This window comes from Diabrotica virgifera, chromosome 3, assembly GCF_917563875.1.
Source record: "Diabrotica virgifera virgifera chromosome 3, PGI_DIABVI_V3a".
In the NCBI taxonomy this organism is placed as follows: Eukaryota; Metazoa; Arthropoda; class Insecta; order Coleoptera; family Chrysomelidae; genus Diabrotica; species Diabrotica virgifera.
In genome coordinates, this window is record NC_065445.1 from 150568557 (window position 1) to 150581975 (window position 13419).

A 13419-nucleotide genomic window follows, 5' to 3' on the forward strand; every position below is an offset into this window, starting at 1 on the left:
GGAAAAATTATCAAAAATAAAATAGAAGAAGAATACAAGGACTTAGAGGCCGAAGAGCAAGCCGGTTTCCGCGCTGGCAGATCCACCACTGACCACCTATATTGTGTAACACAGTTAATAGACAAACAAATAGCCTACAATCAAGAACTGCATTTAGTGTACATCAAGGGCGAATATAAGGGGGGGCCGAGGGGGCCCGGGCCCCTCCCGAAATAAAAATAAATAAATGAAAAATGGTTGATGAAGTTAAAAAATACAAGTTAACACAAAATATTGAAGTGGATGGAGATTGATTGATTTTATGGAGATTGATATATATACTGTTTGTTGTGCATGCTGGCTGTTCGGAAGGATTTATCCAAGGAGCATAACTGGTTTATAGAGCCTACACTACTATTTTATAGTGGAGATTATCATTGTCAAATGAATTCCAAAATTTTTGAAAAATATGTAATAGAAAAATTGTTAAGACATTAAACAAGAAAAAGGGGAAAAAGCTCGGACTCGGAAGTAGGTGCTAATTATGGTAACCCCTCACTTACGTCCGTGCATTATTCTCCCCTTCCTTTTTTGGGATCTCCCTAAACGGCAACTTTGCTCAGAGTCGTTCTTAACGGAGCCAGTACATTTTACTTACTACCGCTTTAATTTTAGCGATATGGCAACGCTGTGCGGAACGTTCTCGGCGCATGCTGTGTTGATTGTTTTCAGAGAAGCGTCAGTTACAAACTGCAATTAAGTGGTTTGCTTTATTTGTTATTCGTTTGTTGTTATCCGTTGTTGTATAGTTCAGCTCATTTCGTTATGAAGAGACAAGCTTCAATTGAAACCTTTTTTACGAAAAGGCTAAACGTAAGTGAACCTAGTGAAGTTAACTGTGCCGTTAGCAATGATGCTGCGTCTTCTGTTGTTGCTACTACGAGCACCGATCCATTTCCAGTAGCAGAGGACCGTAACCAGTTAGGCTTATTACAAGTAAGAGCAAACAAATATGATATTGGACACTATTGTCAAATCAACTCTACTCAAAGCTTAACAAATGAAGAAAAAAATTCACTGTTAGAAAATGTTTGGAAACCTCCGATTGGATATAAATTTCCTACTATTTCTAGTTCAAACCATGCTAGATCTTTTCAAATGAAATGGCTAGAAGAATTTAAGTGGTTAGCATATTCCGAGGAAAAATCTGGGTCATTTTGTAAATACTGCGTAATATTTTCTCACTCCGAAACTGTAGGAAAAGGAGACCACCAAATGTCAGGGGCATTGGTAAATAAGGCTTTCACTAATTTGAAAAAGGCAAAAGAAGTATTTGGTAAACACGAAAAATGTACATATCACAAACGATCAATTTTGGTAGCTCAAAATACAAAATCTGTTGTAACTAAAAAATCGGAGAGTGTTATCAATCAACTAAATGCTCAAAGAATAATAGATATTAAAGAAAACAGGAAAAAGCTTATTCCTATAATAGAAAGTATAAGATTTTGCGGGAGGCAACAAATAGCACTAAGAGGCCACCGTGACAGTGGACGAATAGGCTTAGAAGAGCCAGAAAAAAATGATGGAAATTTCCGATCTTTGCTCAGATACAGGGCTAACAGTGGAGACAATGATCTAAAACTTCAATTATTGAGCAGTGGTGGTAAGAGTATGTACACAAGTTCTTTTATTCAAAATGAACTGATTAGCACGTTTGGTCATTTGATTCAAAGTCAGATTGTCACAAATGTCAGAAAATCTATTTTTTACTCTGTTTTGGCAGACGAAACAACTGACATTAGTCAAGTTGAACAGTTTTCTCTTTGTGTACGGTATGTCGACGACTCATCATATAAAATCAGAGAAGATTTCCTGACTTTTGTTCCAGTGTATGACGTTACTGGGGCAGCATTAGCTAACACAGTTTTGGATACCTTGTCAAGCTTAGGGCTTGACCTGAACAAATTGAGAGGCCAAGGGTACGATGGTGCTTCCACGATGAGAGGGCCCTTCAGAGGGGTGCAAGCGTGCATCAAACAGAAACTGCCTCTAGCGTTGTACACACTCTGTTCTTCACATACCCTAAACTTATGTTTATCAGATGCAAGTAACATACCTTCTATAAAAAATTGCATGGGCGTTATTAAAGAAGTCTGCGCATTCTTCCATAAGTCAGCCAAAAGAACTGAAGTATTAAAATTAACCATTACTGAATGTTGTCCTGAACAAAAGAAAAAGAAACTTATTTCTTTATGTGAAACAAGATGGGTGGAGAGGCATGACTCGGTGCTTTTATTTAAGGAACTATTGGAACCCGTCAGTCTTTCCCTTTTGAAAATTGAAGAAGAATCAAGTGACTCAGCGCCTAAGGCACACGCTCTAGGTAGTTCTATCACTCAATTTCAATTTCTTGTAAATACTTTTGTTTTGAGCCATATGCTGTCTAAAACACATAACTTATCTGAGAATCTTCAAAAAAAGAACTTAGATCTCACACAGGCTGTGAAAAATGTTTCGAATGTCTTAGATCTGCTTTCAAAAGAAAGGGAAAATGCCGATAACAACGTTAAAGTCCTGTATAGTCAAATACAGGAGCGGGCTGACAAACTTAAGATTAAAGAGGAGGTTCCTAGAATTTGCCGCCTTCAAACAGCCCGCAACAACGTTCCATACAGTACCCAAGAAGAGTACTATCGCCGAGCTGTTTATTTACTTACCTAGACGATTTTTGCAATTCGCTGAAGGAACGCTTTGAGTCTCACAAGGAAACAGTTGCATCCTGACAAAACATCCTTCCAGAATTTTGTATCTAAACTGATTTCTGTGCATTGGAACCTGCTTTCAATTCCTATGAAGAGGATTTGTCCCATAAAGAGGTTGTGGAAAGCGAGTTCATGCTGTGGAAAGAAAGGTGGAGCCAAGAGAAGTATGAAAATCTTCCCAAGTCAGCCGTAAGCTCTCTTGAAAAATGTGACCAAGATTTCTTCCCAAACATTTATGTTCTATTAAAACTGCTAGCAGTTCTGCCTGTTTCTGTGGCAACCGTGGAAAGATCGTTCTCAAGTTTAAGAAGGCTAAAAACATACTTGAGAAATAGCACTTCGGAAAATAGGCTTAATGGGCTAGCGTTGCTTTCAATCCACAGAGACTTTGCAATAAGCAATGAAGAAGTTCTTGACAAGTTTGCGAGTGTACCAAGAAACCTTGATTTTGTGTTGTAAACTTAAAATATAAAAGTTGTAATAAAGTTGTAAACTTAAAATATTAAATTAAAATAAAAATATACCAATTCTTTAAATTTTTTTTCGTGGGAGTATACCCGAACCCCCATCTGCTTATTCCATACCCCCCCCCCCCGGATTCCCCGGTTATTGGGCCCCCCCAAAATATTTTCCTATATCCGCCACTGGTGTACATAGACTTAAAAAAAGCATACGATACTGTACCACAAAGTAAACTTTGGGAAGCCCTCGAAAAAACTAACATCAGTCTGAACCTCATTAAAGCTGTAAAAAATCTATACCAACATAATATAGCAAAAGTTAAGCTAGGCAAGGAAATCTCGTCAGGATTTGAAGTGAATAAGGGTCTTAAACAGGGCTGCTGTCTATCGCCGACACTGTTTAAAATATATTTAGAGCAAGTTTTGAAATCCTGGAAAAGGAAATGTAAGAATATGGGTATACCGCTAAATGATGATAACATGCTATACACTCTATGTTTTGCGGATGATCAGATTCTTATGGCCCAGGATTATCACGATATTGAATATATGACCCGAAAAATCATAGAAGAGTACCGGAACTGGGGTTTAGAAGTGAATACCAAGAAAACGGAATATATGTGCGTTGGAGGTATACAGCAGGATCTAGCGTTGGAAAATGAAATAACTATTAATCACTGTCAGAAATATAAATACTTGGGTCTTACAATTATACAAGATGGAACGTTGGACAAGAATATCCAAGAAAGGTGCACACAAGGAAGGAAAGCTATCGCATTATTGAACAAAATCCTATGGGACCAAAGTATCTCCAAAGAAAATAAACGTAACATCTATAACAGCATTGTTAAGAGCATTATAACATACAGCAGCGAAGTTTGGCCACTTAAAGAAAAATCCGAAAATATGCTCAGAACAACTGAAATGGACTTCTGGAGAAGATCTGCTGGTATATCAAGAATACAAAAAATCAGAAATACAAGAATATTGGAGATAATGGATGTAAAGCATACAATAATGGACGATATAAAAACAAAGCAACTAAGATGGTTTGGCCACGTACAACGTATGGAAGAAGACAGATTACCCAAGCAAGTGCTACGATGGGCACCAAAAGGACGGCGGAAGAGAGGAAGACCTAGGAAAAGCTGGATAGAAGGAATCCATAGGGAAATCGGAGAAAGAGGCTTGAACGAAGACATGTGCTACGATCGAGAGCAATGGCGATTGGGAATCGGAAGACGTCGTAGAACGTTATGAACCGATTATATATATATATAAATGCCGAAAACCATCAAAACTCTAGAAGATGGGGTCCCTTGCAGTGGCCCTGGCCACCACGTCTTCACAAAAAATCCCGGACAAAATATCACCAAGAAATATTATTTGTTGCCGAATAGTTCTCTTAAAGTTTTCCCGTGAATGCAATCAACGCAAATGTTTTTCAGCTTCAGTGCATGAGAGTTATAGTAGCAACCGCCATGAAACCGCTTTGCGGCACGAAAATAATGAATAGCAATTAAGATTAAGCATGTATTGTAATTTCGATTAGGTACCAAATTTAGAATTCCAATTCCATGTCGAAAACTTCAAATTTTACGTGACAAAAAGTGTGAGTTTTTTCAAAAATCGTGGAAGATATGGGGAATGAGCTAAGGTTGTGGGAATCATATTGTAATTATTTGCTTAAATCTTTTGCTCACTCTGCTTTGAATAACTATGTTCAAAACATTGCGTATTCGTGATAATAACCGCTGGTCTTGAAACGATAATATTGATGGTATTGCAAAAAACCTGTTCCTTTTTGTAAATTTAACTTCAAAAATATTTAGTCATCATCATCATCAATGTCGCTATAAATCTTCGAGAGTCTTTGCCGCGTTTACTATTGCCTTCCATGTTTGTCGGTCCTGTGCCTCTATTTCCCATTGTCTCACTGCCTTTTTCTCCAGATCTCTAAATGCATCTTTCCACCTTTTTCTAGGCCTTCCTACATACCTTCTCCCAACTGGCCTCTCCCCGACCAACTATGTCTGGTTTGATTTTTGGATAAATTCTTCGTATGACATATTCTAAGGCCAGGTTAAACAACAATGGGGACGACGGATATCCCTGTCTCCTGTTAGGCTGTCAAAAGCCTTTTCATAGTCTGTAAAGTACAAGTAGAGATATTTTTGTTGATCCCGACACTTTTGCATGAGAACAATGAAACTTATAAAGCTTCTCGAGTTCCCATACCGTTTCGAAAGCCAAATTGTTCCAGACCTATTGTATGAAAACTGCAGAAAAATGAAAGCTAAGTTGACAAAAAATTGATTTTAAAATAAAACGGTTCCACAAGCTATGCGCAAATCGCTTAACTGGAAATTGGTGTTCTTTAGGACTTGGTAAACTTGCAGCCCCAAGGGTGACGATTAATGGACTCCTTCCATGGAACTCCCGATGCACGTGCGACGCCGACGGTACCATCAAAAAATCACGTAAGGTGCGGAATTCGGAGTTGTTTCCCCGTTGAAGCCCGGAAGTGAAGTCAAGGTCGTACCTTCTGTCCTAAAGGTACTCAACGGAGCATGTCCATTTTGATACATGCGTACCTAAAGCGATCTGCGCTTGTGGAGAATAGAAATTGATATCGCGCTTTTGTATGAAATAAATGAATACACGAAACAAGGTTATTCTGCATCATTTTAAAGAGGGCGAATAAAAGCAAATAAATATAATTAGTAAATTATCTAAAACTTATTCTACCCGAGATAAATAAATAGTAGATTGATAGTCAATATAAAATAAAGAAATAAGGATTCCCGAACACCTATATCTTCCTATAGAAGACTTCCTATATAGACCCATAATATTACTCGTCTTAACAAATCAATTCGTTTGTCTAGGACTGTCAGACGAACCGGACGCTTACATTAATATCTAAGACCATCCAGTCTCTAGGCAACTTGGTAAGTTGTAGATCGACGCAGCAAGTGTGCAAAGAAGAGTACATGGAGGGTCTGTATAAGGAGTTCTATACAGAGACGCACATGACAGCTGTCCGGCAGTTTTTGGAGATAATATCCGCCAATACTTCTAGTCAACAGGTTATCGAGAACGATATGCCAGTTATGTTAAAAGAAGGGTAAGTTTTATTTCTATTAAACGTATTAAATAGTTTTGTTATGAGTTTTAATACGCTTTTATGATAATTATATCGTTTCTGCGTCGATAGTATGTGTAATATACACTCACGGACAAAAATATTGCATATGCATGTGAAATGAAATATTTTGTTCTGCCTTTCTTTAACACCACCAAAACTAACGCTCTGTATGAGGTTACAACTGGCATACTGTTCACCAACTCTTCTGTAGACGAAGTTTTATCAATCTTGCTTCCATATGATGAATGGTATGCCAGATGCAACATCATATAGAGCGTTAATTTTGGTGGTGACGGCATAGTGCTATGGTGTGGTATTTCTTGGAAAGGAGATACCGAACTTATGGAGGTGGTTGGGTGAATGACAGTTAATATTTACATTAAAAACATTTTATATAATCATGTTTTTCCATTTGCCAGCCATATTGGATAACAAATTCGTGTTAATGCACCATAACGCAGGTCTTCATGTCGGTAGAATAGTGAATACTTACCTTGATAAGTAGACCAGGGCGCATCTGTAAAAATATTAGTACATTTGGATGTTGAGAGGTGACTCATATTTTTTTGCAGAAATTGCTTAAAAATAACTGAAATATTAATATTTGAGTTATCCTCCCACTCAAAAAGGTCCGGAACATTGTTTAAATAATCAAAATGTCAAAAATGAAGGAAAAATTCGATGTTTTTCTTCGTTTTTTTGATTATAACTTTAAAAGTATTCATTTTCGAGAAAAGTTGCACTGGCATAAAAGTTGCGTAATTAATTATATTTCCTCCAATATAGGATTGGTTAAAACTTTTAAAAATTGTCACCCTTGTTGCAAAATAGCAATAATTGCGAAAAAACTATAAAAAAAACAAGTATTCGCATTTTACGTTTTTCAACCATTTATGCTACACATAGGACCTTCACATTTTACCCAGAAAAACTTTATGATATAGTAAAACAATATTGTAAATTCCATTAAGATCGGTTTAATAGATTTTGCAAAATAAATTTTGCAATCCAGCTTTCGCAAAAAAAATATTTTTTCAAAATGTTGCAGGACTAAAAATAAAGCAGACAGCAAGTTGATTTTTTTTACATATAGAAGAATACTGTACTTTTCATTTGCGATTTGCAAAATTAAAATGGGCTAACTACCACGGCGTCAGGATTTTTTTTAACTAAACATTAAATTGTGGTGCTACGCGCAGGACAGCGGATACGCTTTTTTCAGGGTCAGGGGGGCAAATGCCCCCCTGACCCTATCAAATGACGCCCCTGCTCCGAGAGCTTATCCCCGGATTGCAACTGACGTTTATGGAGTAGGTGTCTAGCGACATCTGGCAAGTGAAAGTCAAAGTTTTCAACCTAATAGAAATATTAAAAATATTGAAAAATATTCCTAAAAGATATTTAATTGAAAGGTGGACAGATGGATGCTGAAGCGAAGAAGACAAGAGGGAATTATTCACTACCCCGTCTGTTCAGCTGGTAAATTCCAACGGAAAATGGACCTAGTTACTCAGAGGAGCAAAACTAATATAAAATAAAATAAAATAAAAATGTATACCATTTTTATTCAGTTGCAATGCGAAGGTAAAACTGTCTTATTTTTCACTTAGTATTTTAATATTTTTTAATATTTTTAATATTTCTATTAGGTTGAAAACTTTGACTTTCAGTTGCCAGATGTCGCTAGACACCTACTCCATAAACGTCAGTTGCAATGCGGGGATAAGCTCTCGGAGTTTCGTCACTTGGGGCAGAGAGCAGCTAACCTACGCCTCTCTGATGATGATTCCAATTAGAGTCGAAAATCGTCGATTTAGAGTGCTGGTTTGCGCTCTCTGTACTAAGTGAAAAATAAGACAGTTTTGCCTTCGCATTGCAACTAAATAAAAATGGTATACATTTTTATTTTATTTCAAGAATACTCTCTGAAATTTCAAATTGATCGGAGCAAAAAAAAACGGAAATACAGCATGTTGAATATCCCTACCTTCGTCTCGCTTTGAGCGTAGTGAGAAACGTTCAACAACTGTTCTCCTTCTCTTTTGTAAATTACTCCGCGATTCAAAAACATTTTCCGTTGTGCATAACTTTTAATGGTAAATGGTGACGTTGAATATTGGTGTTTTATAAATCGAGGTTTTCACTTAACATTTTGTTGTTACACCCACCATCTATATGTCAGTCGTCTACATGTCAGCACCGTGTCTTTCTGACTAATGATAATAGTTATTTATGTACCAAGTCAGTAAAGTTACTCTTTATCGAACGAGTCTGATATTATGAGCAGAGCGAGCGAGGCGAATAACAGACGAGTTCGATAAAGAGTCTTTACTGACGTGGTGCATACAAAATTTTATCGCCAACAATTTGATATTGGTTTTAACACTTACTTACAATTTACAATTAAAGAATTTTGAAATTTTAGACGTAATAAAAATTTTATGACAGTGATGACAGATGACTCTTGATGGCCGCAGTCGATTTTTAGTCTATAATTATCGATATTGAATAATTACTAAATCAGTAAAGTTTTGATTTATTTTATATGAATATAATTACAAAATACTACAGAATTTTACTTTTTAACATAAATTTAATCAACAATGTCGTAAATTTTGTACAATATTTTTAATAATTAAAGTAAATAAACTGTAATTTAACTCAAATAAATAATCGAATACTGCCATCGACCACTTACATTCAATCTCGATTAATCGCGGCAGGTAAAGTAAAATTCTTCTTTCAGTGCAATAAAGTGTTACTTTACTGCCGCAAATGAGGTCAAATGAGTACAATAATGAATGACTTTAGTGACGGTTGGCGATAAAATGAATTTATTTAAATAAAATAACGTCTTTTGGTAATGAAAATATTAATAATAATTTGTTCTTGTTTCTGCGGCAGGGTGATAACAAGGTAGAGTACCTACTTTAAATAAACTTCATTTCTAATCTCAGATTATATTCGTTTTATTAATTTTTAATTTCTTTCAGGCTTATGATTAAGAGAGCACAAGGAAGAAAACGATTCGGGAGGAAGAACTTCAAGCAACGATACTTTAAGCTTACTACTCATGATCTCAGTTATTCCAAAAGTAGAGGTAGGTGAATTATGATCTCGACTACACTTGAGCCCACGATTCTTTACCCGTGCGTCATTAATACCTGGCGAGATAAAGCACATATGGTTCTTTTCATGAGCATTTTTCAGTGCGTCACAGTTTTTCGATTTCTCTCTAACGGATTAAATTGTATGTGACAGAAAAAAACGCACGTCGCTGATTACATCTCGTCGGTGACATTTATAACATTTAATCTAGTTGTCAATAGATGGCGCTAATAATATAATATTAAATAATATTATATTATTCTATATAAAAAAAATTAATCTGTACAATTTATAAGACTATACAAATCAAAGAAAATACCATTTTATAAATGCAATAAACGCAATTGATTTGTTTTTATACCAAATTGCAAATAAAATGTGACAACTGTCAGATTTAACTAAAATGTCATGTTAGAATAAATGTCATAAATGTGTATTTATCACGGACTAACCTTTTTTCTATCATTTGTGACGCACTGAAAAATGCTCATGAAAAGAACCATACTTTTTATCTAACCTCATTCTCTTCCACGCATGAAACTAATGACAAAATTAATGTTATTAAGTAAAAACACATGTTATTTTTATGAAAGCTCTAGAATCAGTACATTGAAAAGAGATAGGTACAAAAAAAGAGATTGAGGATATGTTCAGATTTTAAGTGGTTTGTTTACTTTTGTGTCTGTCAGTCTATTAAATTTTTTGCTGTTTTTTTTGTTTCACAAACAGTGTTGTTGTCACAACTAATTTTATATTGGAGTTTGAAATTTTATGGTAAGTGTATGTTTTGCAATTAATTTTTACAACATACAAAGCTAACCACATTCACACAGTAAAGGAATGGATGTGTTTATGTTTCCGCCAAAGTGAATAAAATGACAAAAGAAAATATGTTATTTAATTTTTTATATATTGTTTATTTATCTATTAAGGGGCTATCCTAGTGTAAAAGTACGAAATTCATATACTTTTGGGAATTTCTAACTGTACCAATTGTTTTGAAAATGTGCATGAGCATTTATTATAAAAAAAAGTACATGCAAAACAATTTTTATAAAAAAATATTAAAAATTAAACGATTTATGCGCCATCTACTGGCGCCGAGAAAATAAAAACATAGCTCCACTGCTGCAGTGATTGGGACTAATACAGATCCTGAAACATAAAATTTCAAAGTTATTGTTGAAATATTGGTTATTTTCTATACCATCAACTAGGGGTTTTTTGATCGGATAAAAAATGTCAATTTGGCGGTTTTTGAAACTGAAAATGTTTTAACTAAATTAAAAAAAAAATTCAACACTTCGTAATTTTTCCAAATTTTAATATTTTTCAAAAATCCTAGTGGATGGTATAGGAAATAACTTATGTTTCAATAATCACTTTGAAATTTTATCTTTCAGGATCTCTATTAGTCCCAATCACTGCAGCAGTGGAGCCATGTTTTTATTTTCACGGTGCCAGTAGATGGAGCATAAATCGTTTAATTTTCAATATTTTTTATGAAAATTGTTTTTCATGTACTTTGTATAATAAATGCTCATGCGAATTTTCAAAACAACAGTACTTTTTATTTTAGAAATTACCAAAAAAAGTATATGAATTTCGTAATTTTACACTAGGATAGCCCCTTAATCACTAATGATATTATCTAGACTTAGCCATACGGCTCACACTCCCTCTAAGGGGAAAATTGACTCATCCCAGATACCTACGGTATCAAAAGGATTGAGCTCTGGTGGGACTCTTTCCGTGTTATCGAGCCCTAGGTGACTTGGTATGCAGGTGTATCTCCCAAAAATTTTCGTACACATCTGGCCGTTGCGAGTAGTACTGCTTTCTGCATGGTCTTATAAAGATGTTCATTAAGACCCAGCTTTTTTATGCTTTCGAGGAGGGTCTTCGGAATGACTCCAGTAGTAGACATAATAATCGGTATCGTCTGGGTACTTTGCATTCTCCATTGTCTCCGTATTTGAATTTCCAGATCTCTGTACTTGGCGATCTTTTCAGTAAATTTAGTACGTAGATTATTGTTGTTAGGAATCGCCACATCAATGAGGGTTGTTTGTCTCGTTAATTTATTGACTAATATGAGATCTGGTCTATTATGCGCCACTGTTTGGTCTGTGAGCACAGTGCGGTCCCAGTATAGCTTGTAGTTGCCATCCTCAAGCATACTCTCAGGGACGTATTGATAATATGGGAGATGGTCGGTTTGGAGAAGTCCCAGCTTGATAGCTATCTCCTGATGAAGGATTTTTCCCACTGCGTCATGCCGTTCCTTGTACTCAGTTGCAGCAAATGCCTGGCAGCCCCCTGTAAGATGTTGGATGGTTTCTTGGGCTTGACATCCATATCGGCATCTGTCGTTTTGTACATGAGGGTCTTTGATGATATATTTCAGGTAATTTCTGGTTGGTATAACCTGATCCTGAATGGCCAGTAATGAACCCTCCATTTCAGGGAACATCTTTCCTGATGTCAACCAGTAGTTCGACGCTATATTGTCGACATAATCTTGGCTGACCTCATTGGGATGTCGCCCGTGCAGAGGTTTACCCATCCAGGCGCGCACTTTTTCGTCCTTAGTAAGGTGGTTTATGCGAAGTTCTGCTTCCCTCAGTTTTATCGGTGTTGTGTCATCTACTGCGCAGATAGCACGATGTAGAGTAGATGTTTCAGCCTGCATCTGAAAATAAGATCTTAAATTAGCAATTTGTTTGTCTAATTGCTCACCTATATCCATAAGTCCTCTTCCTCCTAAATTCCGTTGTAATGTCGTTCTTTCTACTGCACTTTTTGGATGGTGTTTTGTGCCTTTGTGAGGTGCGTTCTTACTTTTCGCTGAAGATTTTCTATGTCCGTTTTTGTCCACTTAACAATGCCAAATGAATAGCTAAGCGCGGAACATGCGTAGGTGTTTAGTGCCTTAAACAAATTTCTACTATTAAGGTGTGAGCGAAGCAGCTGTTTTACCCTTCGTATAAACTCAGTAGTTATCTCTGTTTTCATTTGTTTATGGTCAATTCTCCGCGCTTGCTTTACTCCAAGATATTTATACATATCGTTTTCACCCATTGCCTCGATGATCTGGCCATTTTCCATATCGAATCCTCCGGGCTGTACTTTTCCTCTGACTATATTTAAAATACGGCACTTGTCTAGTCCGAAGTGCATGCTAATATCATTAGAAAAAGTTTCTACAGTTTTTAGCATCTCATCGAGTTGGTTTCGAGTGGAAGCCATTAATTTCAAATCATCCATATACAATAAATGATTAAGCTTCGCCACCACATTGTTGTTATTTTTGATGCTAAAACCTGCGTCTGTGGAGTTCAATAGCTGAGATAATGGGTTCATAGCTAGACAGAACCACAGTGGACTCAACGAATCTCCTTGAAACAGGCTCCGGCTGATTGCGATATTTTCAGTTTCGATGTTATTTTCACCAGGTATTTGAAGGTGAATTCTAGTCTTCCACTCCGTAATTATATGCTCTAAAAAGGTCACTATATTATCATCGACTTTATATATTCTCAATATATCTATAAGCCATTCATGCGGCACTAAATCAAAGGCCTTCTTGTAATCAATGAAGGCAGTAAAAAGATTCCTCTTTTTGGAATATGCCTGGTTAGAAATGACAGTCGATGATGAGTTGTTCTTTGCAACCCATGGAACCCTTAGCGCATCCTTTCTGTTGAGGCTCTATGATATTGTTCAGAGCACAGTGTTGGTAGATACGCCGGGCTACACAGGATGTGACCAATTAATACAAAGTTGGGAGACAAGTAATTGGGCGGTATTTGGCTGGATCTTGGGTGTTATTTTGATCCTTCGGAATTAAATAAGTGGTTCCCTGAGTTAGGAATGATGGTATATCCTGCGGATTAGAAATAACATGATTAATTAGTGTTGATAAGCATTCATGAACACTCCAAAACTTCTTGAGCCA

The 13419-nt window shown here is 36.2% G+C and overlaps 1 protein-coding gene across 1 annotated transcript in view; it reads left to right on the forward strand.

The window, feature by feature from the left end:
* Positions 1 to 13419, forward strand: part of LOC126882102 (GTPase-activating protein) — a 317689-nt gene that overhangs the window by 261038 nt on the left and 43232 nt on the right. The window contains exons 9-10 of the mRNA XM_050646950.1: positions 6094 to 6332; positions 9347 to 9453. Of these exons, the coding sequence (XP_050502907.1) occupies positions 6094 to 6332; positions 9347 to 9453 (346 nt within the window). The remainder of the gene's footprint in view (positions 1 to 6093; positions 6333 to 9346; positions 9454 to 13419) is intronic.